The 20,388-nt window shown below is 40.4% G+C and overlaps 1 protein-coding gene across 2 annotated transcripts; it reads right to left on the bottom strand.

Moving 5' to 3' along the window:
- Window positions 1-2,173: 2,173 nt before the first annotated feature.
- On the bottom strand, window positions 2,174-19,556 carry nr1h5 (nuclear receptor subfamily 1, group H, member 5). Of its 2 annotated transcripts, none has more exons than XM_056259769.1 (11): window positions 18,987-19,556; window positions 12,094-12,232; window positions 7,411-7,764; window positions 5,256-5,396; window positions 4,997-5,139; window positions 4,795-4,893; window positions 4,620-4,704; window positions 4,424-4,540; window positions 3,217-3,312; window positions 2,931-3,044; window positions 2,174-2,529 (listed from the first exon to the last, which is right to left on the bottom strand). In XM_056259769.1, the coding sequence occupies exons 2-11, from the start codon at window positions 12,188-12,190 to the stop codon at window positions 2,318-2,320; spliced, it is 1,458 nt and encodes a 485-aa protein (XP_056115744.1). In that variant the 5' UTR covers window positions 12,191-12,232; window positions 18,987-19,556; the 3' UTR covers window positions 2,174-2,317. The 2 variants fall into 2 exon arrangements, with proteins under 2 accessions (XP_056115744.1, XP_056115745.1); XM_056259770.1 differs by having other exon boundaries at window positions 4,795-4,890.
- Between the last annotated feature and the right edge of the window lie 832 nt (window positions 19,557-20,388).

Here is a 20,388-nt window from a genome sequence, read left to right as displayed (position 1 = left end):
AAAACGAGCCAATGGCAAAGAAATGCCATGGGTCTGCAGAATTTGCATGGCGCAACTCCACCCCACCTCGTGGGTATAAAAGGAAAATGCCGGCAATATGCAGATATGTTTCTTCGCTGAGGAGCCAAGACTGAGTGAGCTCAGGCGATCCCCGCGGTACAGCCGAAGTGGCAGCCAATCTGAGATCCCTGTCGTGAGACTAGCACGGACGAAGGACTCCCTATTTAGCACAGGAATACCAAGGTACACTGGGGAGCATATCTCATATCTCAGAGAAATATGCAATTAATGCCAGCCCAGAGGGGGGGAGGGGACTTAGAGAATACACATATGACCCGGAGGGATGCATATGGAGAACACTGGGGTGTCCAGCCGCAGGTGGAATATTTCAACCCCAGGGGTGGCAAGGTGGCTTGCCGAGGGAAAGACACATGCTCAAAGAGGCTTACAGTGGAAATACACATGTGGGGGTCGCCCAAAGGGGGAACCATGCACACGGATGCACTTAGCCAACGTGCAGGCAATAGACACTGGCGTCGACATCAGCAGTGCTAGAGGAACTCAGGGCTTGAGGGAAGCTCACCTGAGGAAATATCGCACGTATCCAGTCCGTGGAGTGGAATGGTGAGCAAGCGAAGACACCTGAGCGGGTCCTAGTACCGGCTGGTTGAAGCGAGTACATGGGAGGACACTGGCTCCACTCGGAGATTGTAGAATCTGGTGAATGTGTTGGGTGTCGCCCAGACTGCAGCTCTGCAGATGTCTGTTAGAGAGGCGCCATGCGCTAGAGCCCAAGAGGATGCCACACTCCGGGTGGAGTGGGCAGTCACACCAAGGGGGCACGGTCGACCTTGCTGCTGGTATGCCAAAGCAATGGCGTCCACTATCCAGTGAGACAGCCTTTGCTTGGAGAGAGTCTTTCCCTTTAGCTTCCCACCATAACAGAAAAAGAGCTGGTCTGAGGTCCTGAAACACTGCGTTCTGTCTACATAGGCGCGGAGGCCGCGTCAGAGCAGTGCGAAGGCTGGGTCTGCCTCCTCCAGGGGCAGCGCTTGCAGGTTCACCACCTGGTCCCGGAAGGGAGTGATGGGAACCTTGGGCACACAACGTGAGAATAGGCCGGCCCGAATTCCAGGCACGCTTCGTCTACAGAAAATGCGTGCAGGTCCCCTACCCTCTTAATGGAGGCCAATGCAACCAGGAGCGCTGTCTTAATTGACAGGAACTTAAGCTCTACTGATTGCAGAGGCTCAAAGGGAGCACTCTGCAGGGCAGTTAGAACCACTGAGAGGTCCTAAGAGGGAACGAGAGGAGGGCAAGGAGGATTCAGTATCCTCACTCCTCTCTGGAATCCTCTCGTGCTTTCCCACGGACTCACCCTCAACTGCGTCATGATGTGCGGCGATAGCGGCAACATAGACTTTCAGGGTGGAGGGAGACAGCCTTCAATCCAACCCCTCTTGCAGGAAGGAAAGCATGACACTGATCGGGCATTTTCTGGGGTCTTCTCGGTGAGAAGAGCACCAGGAGACAAAGAGGTTCCACTTCAACGCGTAGGCATGTCTGGTGGACGATGCTCTAGCGGAAGTGATAGTAGCCACCAACGCTGGTGGTAGGGTACTCAAACCTGCCTCTTCCCGTCCAGGAGCCACACGTGGAGGTTCCAGAGATCGGGACGAGGGTGCCATAGGGTGCCCCGTCCCTGAGAAAGGAAGTCCTTCCTCAGAGGAATTGGCCAGGGAGGTGACCAGCGTTTAACCAAAGAAGATTACCTGAGCTGCTTTACTCATGTGATAGACTGAGCAAAAGTCATTTCATATAAGGCTTCTACTTGTATAGATATATAACTAATATATCTATAAAGGATAAAACTATTCTGTGGTTTTCTTGACAAATAAACCCCAACCACGCACTGCTTTGGTCCTGCACGAATAATGTAAATTAAATTTTGGATTCAAAACGTAGTAAATCGTATAACACGATTGGCAAAGGTAAATCAAAATCACTTGGCTTAAAATCTAAATGGGCATGAGAAAATTATTACATATTCTGTTCATTTAGTAATTTTCAGATCCACATTAAGTTGATATGTATACCATGAATGAAATGCAAAAAATATTTTTTATTATTTAATGCATATAAGAAAACATCACATCATGAGGCTTACTTTATTTTTTTTTATTTTTTTATTAAACTAAACTATGTTTGTTCATGGGTAACCTACAGTACATTGACCTGGGATATTGTTTTGGGCAAAAATTAAAAGTGTATTGCAACAGAGATCAGATGTCATAAATCTCTCTTTCTGAAGGTTGTCTCAAGACTGCATGTCCCAGGGTTGCTGTGGGAGAAGGGTGAGGTGGTTGTGTCGTAGTGTTCTCAGCTCCGTCAGTCGTCCCAGGAGCCTGGCGAAGCGTCGCGGGTCCTGTGCTGTCCCCTGACTATAGCAGCAGCAAGCCCGGGACAGGAGCTCCAAAACAAACTCCTGTAAGTTCTCAACACAGCCCACCGCACGAAGAGATGGCCTGTCTGCTTGGCAACAGGAAACAAAAGGTGGTAATTTGAAACATCCACAGTGGACGTTAGATATTTTCTTTCGGATTCATTAGCCACTATGGGTAAATAAAGTGCATTAAAAAATAAAACTATTTTACTGAACTACTACTCTACAAACAAACGATAATAAATTAAAATAAAATGAGAACAAATACCAGTTTGCAATATAAAACAACATAACTGACTGTTTTTGTACAGGTAAAATAATGACACCGGGATCCTCGTACATTCAAGTTACAAAGAGCCGGGCCGTTGTTGCATGAAAATTATGTAATTTGCTTTTCGACCTATAAATGAATGTTCTGAATACAGTGACATCATGTGGAAGTTCACATGGAAATTAGTCACAATTGTGTTAATCATAATGCACAAACCTGAGCACAACACTGCCGTCGCCGTTAGAAGTGCATATTCAGTCTCGTTTACCGCAATAGTCACCATACTGTGGAGGAAATTTACCACAGATCTCAAGAGCTCATCATTCAACCCTGATCAGAGATAAAAAAACCACAACATTAGCACACGCATTAGCCTAGCAAATACAATAAATGTGATGTATCATCATTATATTGTCTAAAAAGTTGTCACATTGGATTTGCATTACACTGCATGTAATGTGATATTTTCCTACTATGAATATTACTTTGCGTCATAGATCACCTGAGTGTGTCAGTATCCTGTGGCTGTTCCCAATCTTGGACTCTAAAGTTTTTGCCCAATCTGGATTTGAGTTATTTGAATTTGCTGGGTATAAAGCTGGTGATATAAAACATCAGTGAGTCATAAATTATCCATTATGTTTTGAGTTGTTGAGAACAAAATAATGCATCTAATCCGCTTGTTAAATTGAGACTGTTTCCGGGTCCAAACCTATACCGTTTCAATTGATAATATTAACTCAACAGACGTTCATTGTGCATTGCACACTTTAAAACTAAGCTTTTAAACACTCACGTTGTCCCAGACACCAATATTTTAATTATTCGTAAAAGATGAATCAGTGTCGGGCCAATTGAAAAGTTGCTGAGGAGATAATGGTACGAATTTTTCAGTAGTATTACAGCACATCATGAGTGAATACACTCTTAAAAATAAACGTGTTTTTTTTTCCTGGCATTGATGATTCTATGAAGAACTGTTTACATCCACAGAACCTTTCCATTGCACAAAAGTTTTTTTTTATAGTGGAATATATATAGAAAAATATTCTTCACACAGAGAAAAAAAATCTTTTAAGAACTGGGGCCAGTTGCATAAACTGCTTAGACCAGTCCAGTTATTCTTCAAAAAATCTTTAAGATGGTTGAATTTAAAAAAGGAAAAGATAGATTGGTCTAATTTGATATAGAAAAATAAGACTACTTACCCCTTGTCTAACTGCTAGATGGTCAGACTAGTTCTTAAGACACTAACCCCTGGTTTCACAGACAAGGCTTAACCCTAGTCCCAGACTAAAATGCATGTTTAAGCGGTTTCAACTGAAAGCAACTTGCACTGACATATATTAAAAAAAGTGGCATTGTTTTGTCTCTAGATGCACAATGCACATATGTATAAAAAAAAAATTGTTTATAAAACTTTATAATTGAACTAAGGCCTAATTCTGTCTTAATCTAAGCCCTGTCTGTGAAACCAGGACTACGTTTATGCAACTGGCCCTGTTGACTGAAAGGTTCTTTTGGGGAACCCAAAATGGTTTTTCTATGACATTGTTGCGAAAACCCCCTTTTGTAACCTTTTTTGTAACATATTTATTAACAGTTTGTTGTTTGCTTTTGGGATCTGATAGAGCATTTGGACCCAAAAACGGAGACTCGTGACATCAGACTTAACAAGCAGGTTGTGTGATAATATATGTCATTATTACCAGTGCTAACACTAGTGGGGTTCTCTGAAAACTGCTGCGCTAGGAGTAGGAACATGACTTCAACTGAAGAGCTGGACAGAAGTGTGTTCTGGTCAGAACTATCCAAAAGCTCAAACCCTAAACAACAGATGACCACAAATTAGTTTTATTTAGACGTGTGGGGGGTGTGATCTGAGAGAAGTTGGAGGAAACTGACCAGGTACACTCCTCAAAAATTGCAAAAGCTTCTCCGTCTGAGGAGGAGTCATATCTGTATTTGTTAAACTTGACCACAGAGGCACCTGGGGAAAGAAAAAGAATGATATCTTATAGTATGGGCAGTATTTCTATTGCATTGTTAATAAAAAAAGAAACAAACTTCTTTGACATACCGGGCAGTGCGTGTTGTCTTGAATTATGTACCTACGATAAGCCTCAACAATTCTATTGAGAATGCATCTCTGCTCTCTGGAGAAACTAGATGATACCTGCTTACAGTATTTTTGAAGATAAGAAACTTGTTCTGAATTTTTAACACAAGCTAAATCTCCAATTTCATGCTTGGAAAGGCTAAATAACGCGAGAGGATTTTACCCGTGTGGTGAATCTGCTGGTGGACGAGACGCTTCTGTTTTCAGAGTAGTCATCTTCCGCTCTTCCTGTTGACCCGTTGTGTCCTCTGTTCTTGTAGCCCTTCCTTAGTCTCTTCGACTGGCATTGCACTTCTGTAAGCAGACCTGACAAAAAGACACCAGCAATCGAATTGATGCCAACTACAGATTCCCAGAAAGGACTGATTCAAAGCAACACGTAAAGATTTAAATCAGTCTAGAAGGTTTTACGTCAATCTCACACTCTGCCAGCATCCCGACGGCTCTGCATTTGCGTAGTCTGCAGTCCTGACACTTTCTCCGCATGTACATGTCCATCTCGCAGCTTCCACCACTTTTGCAGCGGTATACGGCTTTTTTAGTCACACTGCGTCTGAAGAAACCTAAACCAAGAGAGATATACACTACTGTTCAAAAGTTTGGGGTCAGTAAAATGTTTTTAGTGGTTTTGAAAGAAGTCTCTTATCTGCATTTATTTGTTCAAAAATACAGTAAAATTGTGAAATATACTTACAATTTAAAAGAAGTTTTCTTTTTAAATATATTTTAAATGTAATTTATTCCTGTGAAGCAAAGCTGAATTTTCAGCATCATTACACCAGTCTTCAGTATATCACATGATCCTTCAGAAATCATTCTAATATGCTGATTTGCTGCTAGAGAAACACCTATTATTGCTAATAATGTTAAAAAAAAATAATGCATTTTTCAGTATTTTGATCAATTTAATGCCTCCTTGCTAAACAAAAGTATTGATTTCTTTCCCAAATAAAGAAATTACTAACCTCAAACATTTGAATGGTAATTTATATACTTAAAATGTCTTGTCCAGGTAAACAGACCATTTTTTTTTTGATGACTTGGGGATATATCCAAGCAACTATCAATAGCAAGTAAATCTTGTTTCATTGTTATTGGTTATTTAAGGGACAAGCTCTTTGATATGCTCCACACGATTTCCTGTTTTAAAAGGAAATATGTCAACACATCAAAAGAAAACTGCTTGTCAAGCCATTTCACAGAATCTTTCAAAAATTCAAGAAGTGTATCAAGGATTAAAGGGATAATTCACCCAGTAATTAAAATTCTCTCATCATTTACTTATCAGACCATCCCCAATATTTATGACTTTCTTTCTTAAAGGGGTCATATAATGGCATTTTTGTACAAGCTAGTATGATTCTTTAGGGTCTAAATTAACAGTTTGTAATATACTTTAATTACAAATTCTCATTAGTATTGTAAGAAAACACTTATTTTACTTGGTCAAAAACAGCTCTGTTTTCAGCACGCCGTTTCAGTGCATATGACTTTAAATGATAATTAACTTTGCTCTCCCCGCCTCTCTTTTCTGTGCGTACACCGTTTGTAACACAATAACCATAACGCGTTGTTCAGTATAAACGTGGGATTATGAATTATATTGAGAACATCATACATAGAAAACATGCCGTAATGTACCCTAAGTGTAAACCTTAGCCGCATTCATTGTGAAGCGTGCAGCTAGCGATTTGCAAAGATTAATAGAAATATTAATATAAAGTTTAATAAAACGTTACACTCACTTCCGTTCTTCTGGAGATCTGGTACCGATCCTTTTTTCATGAGCAGCTTCTTAGCAAAACCAGCTTTATACTGACCCTCGTTTATAAAGCAGTCTGCTGAGAAATGATTCGCGCAAACATGAGAGCATTGACGTTGCTCGTGGGGAATATTCCCTTCGAAAACAAACTCAGCCACTGCGTCTTCAGCGGTTCGGATTTAGGAACATTAAAATGACTGCTGTGTTCGTTATTACACCCAAGAACAGAACACCACAATCGCTTAGACGCCATTCTGCTCATAGACAGTGCTCCAGCATATCAACAATGACCGCGCCGGTCCGCGCAGACTATGATTGACAGCTCCCTCATGAGCGAGGGCGGGTCTGTGTTGAAACGATGCTGTCAATCAACAATCGCGGGAGGGGCGTCCGACCGTGTGACGTCACACGGTCGAACGGCTTGATTTGAGGCAGGGGAAAACATATAAGGAGATTAAAACAAAAACACTGGATGGATTTTTATCATTTTATGATGGTTGTGTACAGGCACTGCCAACACACATTTCAGTACAATCAACTTGTAAAAGTGCATGTACCATTATATGACCCCTTTAAGTTAAACCAAGGAAAACAATCCACTTCTCTGATGCAAGTGAATAGGTGCCGCTCGGTTGACGCAGCGATCATGACGGTATCATGAGGATGCTCTTCTGAAGCGAAACTACAGGTTAAATTCTTCTTGTAACTTTTTTTAACTAAATAATTGATGTAGATAATAAAATGAACAAAATTTGGGTGAACACTCCCTTTAATGTTATCCTTAAATTCAGTACTGTAGTTTTTAAGCAGCCAACCTTTGCATCCCTCACAGGTGAGGGCATTGTAGTGATATCCCGAGGCTTTATCTCCACACACCACACACAGCTCATCCTGGCCTTTTACCCGAGCTCCATGGCCCATCCTGGGCCTTTTCAGCACTGGAAGACCAATAATGCTGCCTCTTGTTGGGCTTTGGACCTCTATCTCGGGCTCACAGATGTACTCAGAGCACTGATGGCTGTAGGGGTACGGCGGGTTGCATGCTTGAACGTTTGGCGCTCCGTACATGGAGAACTGCACATTAACAGGGCTGAACGGCTGCTGTCCATAGAGAGGACTTTGTAGATCCGGTTCTTGGTAAGAGCAGCTCAGTGGATCCACAAGAACATCTGCAGCAAGGATAGGAGAACATCTTGATGAATGAAAATGATTGAAAATGTTTCACAAGAAATATGTTTCTTTTTCACATGATTCTTGAATTACCTAATGACTTTTATGAGGCCATTGGGACGTAATAAAAAAAAAACAGAGCAAGACCTTTTGAATCTTTTCTGTCTCTGGAAACAGGATGCAGCTGAAGTTACAGTTTTTTTGTTTATGGTTGTTATTTGCTTTGTAGCTTATGGAGGTTTTATAACCGTACAGAATTGAACCTTCCTGATGTGTTTTTCTGTCTAAGGGCAGGTTATGAAGATGGATTTTAGATTTGAGTTCCCCCATAGAGGAATCACGTCACAGTTGGCAGCATTTCTGAACCACATCTGCACAAGACATTTTTCCCCCATTTTTAACGGACACTTCATAACTAATTGTGACAATAAGCAAGAAAAAATATTTCACATGAGAAAAATTTAATATGTGAGTAAAACACATTTTATCAAACCAATTACAGCAAATTCATCTCTGTTTTTCCATGTCATTCATAAATATCCTTTTGCTGTGTGGTGGTCTCTTTACTGGCCTTCAATCCTGTTTTTTCTCACAGATGTTTTATGTCCCGTTTCAGCATAACTTTCCAGAGCTAGTATCTGTTTGTAAACCACTGGAGTTCTTCATAAACATTCATGTCGGTGAGAAGCTTTGCTAAAATACTAGCATTGACTGGAATTACTAGAATTAAATGACAAAACGAAACTGAAAATTTAGACAGTAATTGTTTCTCAAGGCGATGTCTGTTAAATAATACTTTTGGACATTCGGATGACATTTAATGAATGGGAATGAAGGAGACAAACCACTGAATATGTGATCAGTCACATGACCAACACAACATCAGTGATGGCATCCAGTTTTAAGTAATTATTCATGTAGTTTTTTTTAATAGTTGGCGGACACATTTGTGCTTCATGCAATTTACAAATCCTTTTTATCAGTGTTCAAATTAACCAGAAAACCCTGGTGTTTGTCAAAAAGAAATTGGCTGGGAAATTGTCCTGAGTGGTCAGAGGAAAATTTGGATTTTTTATTTGGACAGCACTAAAAATGCTACTAAAAACGTGCACACACACAGATTTGAACTTTGTGCTTATGCTAAAATCCACACCAACATTCATATTTATGAAAATGGTCTTTAAAGTGGAAAAATCCTCAGAACCACGTCACGTTCTAAGCAGACATACGCACTTTTCAGAAAGTCGGGAGTACTGCAGGTTTTGGAAATCTAAGCAATTCTTGCCGCTCGCCATTCTCAAGTAAAGGATTTGGATGTTGACTGATGCTATTTTATATGTTGATGACATTAATTAGGTGGCGTTTACCAGGCTTGGTTTTTTGTGCGTATATGTTCGTTCTCTGAATCACACTTACACATTTGAGAAATGATCGTAAGATCAAATGTAGGATGTTTCGCAACATTATATAAATGAAGGCTCCATGTGTCCTGAAAAGTTTGATACATATTTTACATGTATTATTTTTTAAAGTGCAGTTATAGTGCCATAAATAATAGTAGGCTATTATTTTTATACTATTATAGTATTTATTAATATTTTTAATTACCTTTTATTTTTGTATCTTCAAATTTAATTTTCTTTTGTCATTTTTGTTTTCTTTAAATATTTCTATTTACCTATACTTCAGTTTTAGTAATTGAAGCACTTCAACTTCAGTTTACAAGGCAATATTGGTAATATTTTAGGTCTTTTATTTTAGTTCAGGTTTTAGCTTTCATTTAAGAGTTATTTTAGTTAACTAAACAAATTATATTATATTATATATATATATATTATATTATATTATATTATATTATATTATATTATATTATATTATATTATATTATATTATATTATACACTGCCCAGCCAAAATAAAAAAAATTGCTGTTTGGATTTAAATAGGCAAAAGCTTAAGAGTCTATGATTGGATCATTATTGCAGTGATTTTTATGTTACTATCATGTTATATGTTTGGTAACAGTTCTTCAAACCCTAATTGATGGTGTGTGTAGCTTTTCTTAATCAACCATAGGAAGACACATCATGGCCATATTCCAGGATGACAAGATTCGTCAGGCTCAAATAGTGAAATAATGGTTGTGAGGGAGCATGAAGAATCATTTTCATTCAATGAATGAGTCCTGACCTCAAATTCATTGAAAGTCTTTGGGATGTGCTGGAGGAGACTTTACAGAGTGCTGGACTCTTACATTATCAGTACAAGATATTGACCAAAACATTATGCACCTCTTGATGGAAATAAATGTTGTGACGTTATTTTCATCAAGATCTTGTATTGACAAGCTACACACTCAACCAATTAGGGTTAGAAGAACGGTTGCCTAACATATAACATGCTAGAAACAGAATAATCACTGGAATAATGTTCCAGAATCTCTATTGGTGACTTCACCATTGAGGTGGTGGAGAATTACACATACCTCGGCTCTACTATTTCCAGCAATCTTTCTCTGGAAGCTGAACTGAACATACAAATTGGAAAGGCAGCAACATCAATGGCTCACCTGGCAAAGAGGGTCTGGGATAACTCCATGTTAACAATCAACACCAAGATGAAGGTTTACCAAAGCCTGCGTACTTAACACACTGCTCTACAGCAGTGAAACGTGGAGTCTATATTCCTACCAAGAACGCAGACTCAATGTCTTCCATCTACATAATTTAAGGTTGTATTCACACCAGGAAAGTCCGATAGTTCGCTTGCTTTGGTCCGGACCAAATAATTTTTTTTTTTTTGGTACGGTTCGCTTTCACACTGCTCTTTTTACAAGTGAACCAAAATTTGTAAACAAAACCACACGTGTGCTAAGGTCGTCCATTCATTGGACAAGGATTCTCAAGTAGGGAAATCAGGAAGTGCAAAAAAGGCTCAGCATGGAGATATTTCGTACTCCAATATTTGTTATTTTACTAATTTTGTGTTATTCTGTACAAATGCAATATGAAGAAACTGCGCAGAAGACGGATAAGGTATAAAGTTTTCATTCATAGAGAGGGGCTATGTTCACACATTCAAATAATGAGATTCTTATTGTAGCCTATACCGCTAACAAGTGCTGTCAATGTTAACGCTTGCGATTAAGTTTGTCCAGTTTAACGCAGCATCATCCTTGTATTGTAACTATCGTTACATTATATGAACTGCAAAGGCTTTTTTTTTGCATCTATGCGCGATTAGACTAAAGAGAACACTCTGTATGTGAATGTCCTGATGCACACACTCATTCATTTATTCCATTCCAATGATGCACACACACGACGCGCAGAAAGACGCGCAACAGTATCGTGTGGCCAGACAGCGCGCCGGAATGGAATTCTCTTTCGCACTTGAACAACAATAACACAAACCATTATGCCAAAATCTCCGACTACGGAAGCCTGTTAACTCAAAGGCGCAGTGCTTTCTTGCAATTGGGTCGGTTCATGTTCACACCGTAAACGAACCGTACCAGAGTTCGTTTGGAACCGTACCGAGACCACCTCCTCAGCTGGGTCTCGGTTCGGTTGTTTGGTCCGCACCCGAGTTCGATTGCTGTATTCACACCTGCCCAAAAAGGTCCGCACCAAGGGGGGAAACGAACTAGAGTTCGATTCAATCGAACCAAACAAGGCAGGTGTGAATACACCCTAAGAAGGATTTTGGGCATCTCCTGGCAGGACCACGTTCCAAACAAAAATGTTCTCGCACAGGCGGGGTTAGCTAGTATGTTTGCTTTACTCACCCAGAGACGTCTGTGTTGGCTCGGTCATGTGAGCCACATGAACACCGGCCGAATGCCTAAAGACCTGCTGTACAGCGAACTTGCCACTGGCTCCAGGCCAGTAGGTAGGCCTATACTCCGCTAAAAAGATGTGTGTAAACAAGACCTAAATACGAGCAACATCGATCCAGACGATTTGGAAGAAGCAGCCATAGAATGCGATGGCTGGAGGTTTTCCCTCAAACTAGGCATCGAAATTAGTGAAAAGAGTAGAGAGCACTAATGGGTAGAGAGCAGAGAGCGCAGACGACAGAGAACAGACCCAACATTCACAGATACAGGCAGGATCTTCACTTGCAGTAATCGCAACAGAACATGTCTTTCAAGAACCAGGCTCTAGTCACAGCAGGCGCTGTAACTCAAATGTCTAGAGACCCCAAGGCGCAGATTCCATTGTCTTTCGAGACAGAAGGATGCAATCAGAATAATCCAATCACAGACTGTTAAGAATGTGCCTATTTAAATCTAAATATATTGATTTCTATAATAAAGTGTAATCTTACCATAGTACTGCGGCGGCTCTGTGATGTCAAACGTGTCTGATGCGGAGAGGTAGCCTCCGACTGACATGCTTATCTCAGGATCTGTGCCCTCTCTCATATGATCAGTTGGATTCTTGCTCTTCACAGAGAATATCTGGATCTATAAAAGAGCACAAAAACTTTCATTCACCCTACTTGAGGATCGTAATCCACTGCCTTCAAACATTTCTTCAGCAAGCACCCCAACCCCAGAGAAATATGAGCTATTTTAGGCATCACTGTCACGAAAAGGTTATGACAGAACACAGTGAAGGCTGCAGAGATCTCAGTCTGTGCTCCTCTGGGGTTTTGAGAGGATCTGAAGAGCATTGACTGTGAGAATAAGACGAGAGATGAGGCCCATGTGTCCGAACAGCTGCTCTGGCACGAGTTTCACAGAAAAGGCCTCACAAAGAGTAGTCTGTCCCAATCGCTCTCAACAGGTTTGGCCTGTAGCTGACCTAAACTCACACCTTTGACCAGTAACTCAAAAGAAGACCTGCAACACACTTTAAAGAGAGTGGCCACCATATTGGATCCAAAACTAGTATACATTTTTTTTTTTTTAAATGACCTGTTTTGGCTTTTTACTTGACATCCACTGGAAGCAATTTTCTTACCCAGAAACTGGTGCAGGATTACGTTGAATTATTCATTCAGAAGACACTTAGAAGCAATTAATGGAAGTAGAAGCAATTAATGCAAAGGATAAAACAAGTGCTACCATTTTGAATATCAGTAAGTACCATAGCACAAATGCTACAGCAGAAGTGTTAAATACAATAGTTTTTTGCAACAAAAAAAGGCTATGGTTAAATACAAGTTACTCATTTTAGTATTAGTAGGATACATAAGCCTTCTAAAAGCTTTCAACAATAGCATTTGTGAACACATCAGGAACACATCCTTGACAAAATAATCATTTAGAGATTTATTCTGAATTCTTCAAGAATGGCATGTTCATGGAGAAGTATGCAATATGGGATGCTGTGTGAACAGACTAGTTAAAAAAAATCAAGTGACACATTTTCAATTTAATTTATGTTACAAGACTTATTGTTTATGTTACGTGGATGGTGGAGACGTGAAAGAACTGATTTCTTTATTTCAGAAGCACTTTTTATCTATTAATGCTTTGAACAATCATCCAAAGTTCAAACATCACCTGCACGACCCATGAGTTCTCAGAAACTCTATAATGCTCAATATTTTAGTTTCCCAGCACCTTATACTAAATTTTTCTTAATGCTGAGGCCAAAAAAAAAGTGATCGACTGATCGGGCAATATTCAATATCTTTCAAATATTCACCTATGTTCTCTGAACTATTATTCCTTCTGTTCTCATTCACTTTAACTTTGTGTTCTTTGTGGCAATGTGGGTCGCTCTCTGTTTCCCAAGAGGAATGACAGAGTGACATCCAGCTCATCTCCAGAGCTTTAGGGAGTGTTTATACATGCAGTGTTTGCCACGGCTCTGTTTGTCATGCAGTTAATCTTTGACATTGAAAAGATTGAGGACTGCAGGACTCTAACCTTCCCACCCGATATACTTTAGACCCCTTGAAGGGGGCGGGCTTTCCTGAAAACCCCTTAAATTATGACATGGATGCTCACACGTATACCCTCTCGTATCCTGCTTGTTGCGCTGACATAGAACATCCTCTATGGCGTTATTGTGGTAGCATCTCAAAGAGGCTGACCTCGGTTTCGCAGTGTCGAAATATAGATATCATTAGTGCCTCTGAGACCCAAGGGAGGGAATTTTTTGCTATCACTCCCATGCCATCCATCACAATGACTGTGGGTTCTTTACTTCAAAAAAATGTGCATGATTAACAAAACGACCTTCTTTAAACCCCATGGATGGTTTCATCCCAGATGAGGTTAGAGGGAGCAAAACTCCAATGAGTTTGAACACTCATTCATTTTTCACAGTTTTCACAAGAGCATAAATAGCAACTACATAAATAAACATGCCTTTAGCGTATCATAACAATTGTTCACTCAGAAAAATAAGGGTTTCAAAAAGGTTTTTTTTTTTTCACAGCGTTGCTATAGAACAGGGGTTTCCAATCTTTTAGACCACGGACCCCCAAATATGATCATCCTCATGTGAGGGATATATTTTCATATATATATATATAAATGTATACTATAAACGTCTAAACTTATTTGGAAAATATTTAGTTTCTGTCAACGACATTTACTTTTTTTCTACTTACTAAAGGACTGTACTTAGATTATTATTGTACTTATTTGATCTATTTATTTATTTAAATCAACGTTTTTATTTATCAAATTACGGAGTCCCTAAAGAAAGGGACATGGTGGTGGAATAAAAATATATTTAAAAACATTTGCGTTCCCCTGACAAACTTAGCGTTCGCTCACAAAACATGTGTTCCCTTGAAAAACTTTGCATTCGCTCGCAAATGTTTCTGTCCCCCTGAGAAACTATGCGTTCGCTCGCAAAACGTTTGCGTTCCCCTGAGAAACTATGCGTTCGCTCGCAAAACGTTTGCATTCCCCTGAGAAACTATGCGTTCGCTCGCAAAACGTTTGCGTTCCCCTGAGAAACTATGCGTTCGCTCGCAAAACGTTTGCATTCCCCTGAGAAACTATGCGTTCGCTCGCAAAACATTTGCGTTCCCCTGAGAAACTATGCGTTCGCTCACAAAACGTTTGCGTTCCCCTGAGAAACTTTGCGTTCGCTCGCAAAACGTTTGCGTTCCCCTGAGAAACTATGCGTTCGTTCGCAAAACATTTGCGTTCCCCTGAGAAACTATGCGTTCGCTCACAAAACGTTTGTGTTCCCCTGAGAAACTTTGCGTTCGCTCGCAAAACGTTTGCGTTCCCCTGAGAAACTTTGCGTTCGCTCGCAAAACGTTTGCGTTCCCCTGAGAAACTATGCGTTCGCTCGCAAAACGTTTGCGTTCCCCTGAGAAACTATGCGTTCGCTCGCAAAACGTTTGCGTTCCCCTGAGAAACTATGCGTTCGCTCACAAAACGTTTGCGTTCCCCTGAGAAACTATGCGTTCGCTCACAAAACGTTTGCGTTCCCCTGAGAAACTTTGCGTTCGCTCGCAAAACGTTTGCGTTCCCCTGAGAAACTTTGCGTTCGCTCGCAAAACGTTTGCGTTCCCCTGAGAAACTATGCGTTCGCTCGCAAAACGTTTGCGTTCCCCTGAGAAACTTTGCGTTCGCTCGCAAAACATTTGCGTTCCCCTGAGAAACTATGCGTTCGCTCGCAAAACGTTTGCGTTCCCCTGCTCGCAAAACGTTTGCATTCCCCTGAGAAACTTTGCGTTCGCTCGCAAAACGTTTGCATTCCCCTGAGAAACTATGCGTTCGCTCGCAAAAACGTTTGCGTTCCCCTGAGAAACTTTGCGTTCGCTCGCAAAACGTTTGCGTTCCCCTGAGAAACTTTGCGTTCGCTCACAAAACGTTTGCGTTCCCCTGAGATACTTTGCGTTCGCTCGCAAAACGTTTGCATTCCCCTGAGAAACTTTGCGTTCGCTCGCAAAACGTTTGCATTCCCCTGAGAAACTTTGCGTTCGCTCGCAAAACGTTTGCATTCCCCTGAGAAACTTTGCGTTCGCTCACAAAACGTTTCTGTCCCCCTGAGAAACTTTGCGTTCGCTCGCAAAACGTTTGCGTTCCCCTGAGAAACTATGCGTTCGCTCGCAAAACGTTTGCGTTCCCCTGAGAAACTTTGCGTTTCCTCGCCAAACGTTTGCGTTCCCCTGAGAAACTATGCGTTCGCTCGCAAAACGTTTGCGTTCCCCTGAGAAACTTTGCGTTCGCTCACAAAACGTTTCTGTCCCCCTGAGAAACTTTGCGTTTCTTCGCAAAACGTTTGCATTCCCCTGAGAAACTTTGCGTTCGCTCACAAAACGTTTCTGTCCCCCTGAGAAACTTTGCGTTCGCTCGCAAAACGTTTCTGTCCCCCTGAGAAACTATGCGTTCGCTCGCAAAACGTTTGCGTTCCCCTGAGAAACTTTGCGTTTCCTCGCAAAACGTTTGCGTTCCCCTGAGAAACTTTGCGTTTGCTCGCAAAACGTTTGCGTTCCCCTGAGAAACTTTGCGTTTGCTCGCAAAACGTTTGCGTTCCCCTGAGAAACTTTGCGTTCGCTCGCAAAACGTTTGCGTTCCCCTGAGAAACTTTGCGTTCGCTCGCAAAACGTTTGCGTTCCCCTGAGAAACTATGCGTTCGCTCGCAAAACGTTTGCGTTCCCCTGAGAAACTATGCGTTTGCTCACAAAACGTTTGCGTTCCCCTGAGAAACTTTGCGTTCGCTCGCAAAACGTTTGCATTCCCCTGAGAAACTTTGCGTTCAGTCGCAAAACGTTTGCGTTCCCCTGAGAAACTTTGCGTTCGCTCGCAAAACGTTTGCATTCCCCTGAGAAACTTTGCGTTCAGTCGCAAAACGTTTCTGTTCCCCTGAGAAACTTTGCTTTCGCTTGCAAAACGTTTGCGTTCCCCTGAGAAACTTTGCGTCCGCTCACAAAACGTTTGCGTTCCCCTGAGAAACTTTGCGTTCGCTCGCAAAACGTTTGCGTTCCCCTGAGAAACTTTGCGTTCGCTCGCAAAACGTTTGCGTTCCCCTGAGAAACTTTGCGTTCAGTCGCAAAACGTTTCTGTTCCCCTGAGAAACTATGCTTTCGCTTGCAAAACGTTTGCGTTCCCCTGAGAAACTTTGCGTTCGCTCGCAAAATGTTTGCGTTCCCCTGAGACACTTTGCGTTCGCTCGCAAAACATTGTTTTCTCGGGTAAACAAACATTTTGCGAGAGAGTGCAAAAGCATTGACTAAAATTTCCCTCCCATCTCATATTTTTGTCTCTTAAGGGGCTCCTTATCAAAATGTGTATTATTTAAATCATTTTTTTTTTTTTTTTTTTAAATCAAAAGCATTAGCTAAATAATTAATTTTCATAATGTTTTTCTCTAAATTTTTCACGGACCCCCTAGCACTTTCTTGCGGCCCCCTGGGCATCCCCGGACCCCAGTTTGAAAACCTCTGCAATAGAAGAACCATTTTTGGTTCCTAAAATAACCTTTAAGTGAACAGTTCTCAAAAGAACCCTTTTTTGTCTTAGTGTGAAGAACCTTTTTCCACTTTAAAGCACCTTTTGTGGAAGGAAAGTTTCCATGGATGTTAAAGGTTCTTCATGGAACCTTTGATGCCTAATTAGAACCTTTATTTTTAAGAGTGTTGGATGAAGGTTTTGAGTGAGACGCCCTCATGGGAGAACAGTTTGCATTAGAAGATGGTGAACCATCATGTTATACATCTAGAAACATGCACAAAGCACTGCATCCACTATTTTTGCCAGCATATCTTCGTTTATCCATCAGTTATGTTATTTGATGATAGCTATCTGCTTGTAGCCAGGCTGTGTTTACAGATTTAAGCAGGAAACGGGACTCTTTGATTAGACGGCCTTGCGTAGGGACAGTTTGGGGGGTTTTGGACTAAAGTCCAGAGGTGCTTGTAATGTTTTGAATGTAGGTGATCACGACAGACTGACGTAAGGCTGGTTAACTCAACTATCTCAATGGTCTCTGCATAGATAACACAATTGAAGCAGTCTATTCTATTAAAAACAGTATATATTGATCAAATGGCAACTTCTCTTTGACTTCTGTCAGTGGTGTTGACTTCTGTGTAGCAGCTCACAGACAGAATGTCTAAATGACTGCTCAAAATGCCAACATTTCAAACATTCTTAAGTTGTCTGTATGATTTAGAATGTTGGGAAACAGAACTGTCATGTTCACACTGACCCAACAAACCCAAGAACTAAAGATAATGATGTTTGTTGTGTGAGAGTGAACTAGACAAAAAAAGCAGTTACTTAGCAAAGGAAGTTGGAAAGGTATAAAGTCATTTACAAAACTTCAAGGCATGCATGGAATTCAACAAAATATCTTTCTCACTTAAAGAGATATTTTATGCATTGTGTATTGAATTTTTAGTTTAAATACACTACTGTTAAAAAGTTTAGGGTCAGTAATATTTTATTTGAAAGATATGTATCAACAAAGACATTTAATTGGCCAAAAATTACAGTAAAGCCTTTTACATTGGGTTTCTATTTCAAATAAACACTGTTCTTTTGAACTTTCTATTCATCAAAGAATCATGAAAAATATTGGTCACGGTTTCCACAAAAATATTAAGCAGCACAACGGTTTTTAACATTGATAATAATCAGAAATGTTTCTTGAGCAGCAAATCAGCATATTAGAATGATTTCTGAAGGATCATGTGACACTGAAGACTGGAGTAATGATGCTGAAAATTCAGCTTTGCATCGCAGAAATAAATTACTTTTTAAAATATATTTAAATAGAAAGAGTTCTTTTAAACTGTAATTATATTTTATAATATTACTGTTTTCACTGTATTTTTGATCAAATAAATGTAACCTCAGTGAGCATAAAAAAAATTGTATATACTCCAAACATTTGACTATATTAAATATAATGAATATATTAACTAATCAAAATTAAATCAAACAATCCTTTATAAATATAATTTGTTTTTGTTTTTTAATTCTTGTGAAGAAATTCTGTTACACTTTCTTTTAAGGTGACATAGTTACACGTTACTACAAGTACTTACTATAGTAATAACGGTAAATTATGCATAATTACTAAACTTATTAACTAAACCAAACCCTAACTCTATAGTCTATAGTAAGTACGTGTAGTTAATTAATATTACTCACTTATTTGAGTAAGTACAATATAACTACGTCACCTTAAAATAAAGTGTAACCAGACATTCCTATGCAAGTATTGATATTTTAAGCATTTAACGATCCTTTCGACTGGTACAGTTTGTAGAGAAAACAGATTTTGTGTACTCACCAGTGCTGATGTTGCGTGTGCTGGATCTCAGCTTGATTTGCCTCTTGCATTTTGTGATGTTGACAGCAGTTCAGCCCCTGACGTCCAACACTTGCCAAGCACACACTGGAACACACATGCGCAAAACAAACAGCGCGTCCCTCCAACGCAAACCATTAATTCAAACACACCAATATGTGTGTGAGTTTAAAGACGGGGGCACACAAAGTCGATAATACACAAAAAAGGACAATTTAACACTGTCCTGCAACCGTGATGAGGGCAACGAGAGCTTTGAAGATCAACCTCACTGTCAGCGTAAAAGTTAGGAATGGATATCTAAAAGTTAGAACCTTTTGAACAAAATCTGAGAGGGCCGTGGTGGGAGCGAGGAGCTGTTTAAGTGAAATAATGAGTGATTTCTGGACATGCACTACGTGAAACAGTGGGCTCATTAGAACATTCCCAGCAGCCCAGTGTTTATAAACAGCCCTAGTTCATCTAACTGATGGATGAGCGCTCACTATCTCTCCGTTCTTCCTGCCGCTCCGAGAACGTACTTGCTCAGCCCGGGTTTCACAACCACCCCGACTAACTCCCACGTGTCACTACACAATTCAGCTGGACACACGCAACTCAAGATCCCCTTATCTGTCTCTCTCTCACACACACACACACAGAGAGAGAGAGACCCCAAACTCTCTTCTGCTCCATGGGTGGGCCCTTTATGTCCTTAACTGGGGGCAGAGGGTACATTCTGCGGGTTGCAGATCCATCCCTAATTCTCTTAACTCACAGGATACTAATGACAGCGACTGTTGTAATGAGGAAAAACAACATAGATGTGTTTTTCCAGGAACAACAGGGCTGCTGATATGAACCATGGGGTAGAATGAGGAGCCAAGGTTCTTCCTGAAATGAAAAAAAAAAATGTGTCAGAGATTCAAGTTTTGAAAACTAGTGAGTTGAGTACATAGGCAGTATTTTAAGGAAGCATCAGCACAAAAGCCACGCAAAGGTTGTTCCGAAAGGTAGGCAGCGCAATAACACAGCCTTTCGAAAAAACCTTCTTTTAGCCAAATTCAAAGGCAGCATCTCACATATCCAGGGTTGCCAGGTCTGCGTAACAAAACTAGCCTAAATGCCACTCAAAAATAGCTCAATGAGCATATCTCAAATATCAAAACTCCAAATATGCCACTCCCATACCTAAAATACATATTTTACAGTCACTGATATGCAAACTGAAAACCACTGTAAAGTAATGATCATAAACAGCTCAAATTAAGGATCCCAGTGGCCCTTCTTCACAAAACTTAAAGGGGTCATATAATGGTAGATGCACTTTTACAAGTTGATTGTACTGAAATGTGTGTTGGCAGTGCCTGTACACAACCATCATAAAATGATAAAAATCCATCCA

The sequence above is a fragment of the Rhinichthys klamathensis genome, unplaced genomic scaffold (genome assembly GCF_029890125.1).
Source record: "Rhinichthys klamathensis goyatoka isolate OS25496 unplaced genomic scaffold, OSU_Roscu_1.1 h1tg000169l_1, whole genome shotgun sequence".
NCBI classification, from domain to species: Eukaryota; Metazoa; Chordata; class Actinopteri; order Cypriniformes; family Leuciscidae; genus Rhinichthys; species Rhinichthys klamathensis.
The sequence above is the reverse complement of the archived record's forward strand: the minus strand, read 5'-3'. Positions and strand labels throughout refer to the sequence as shown.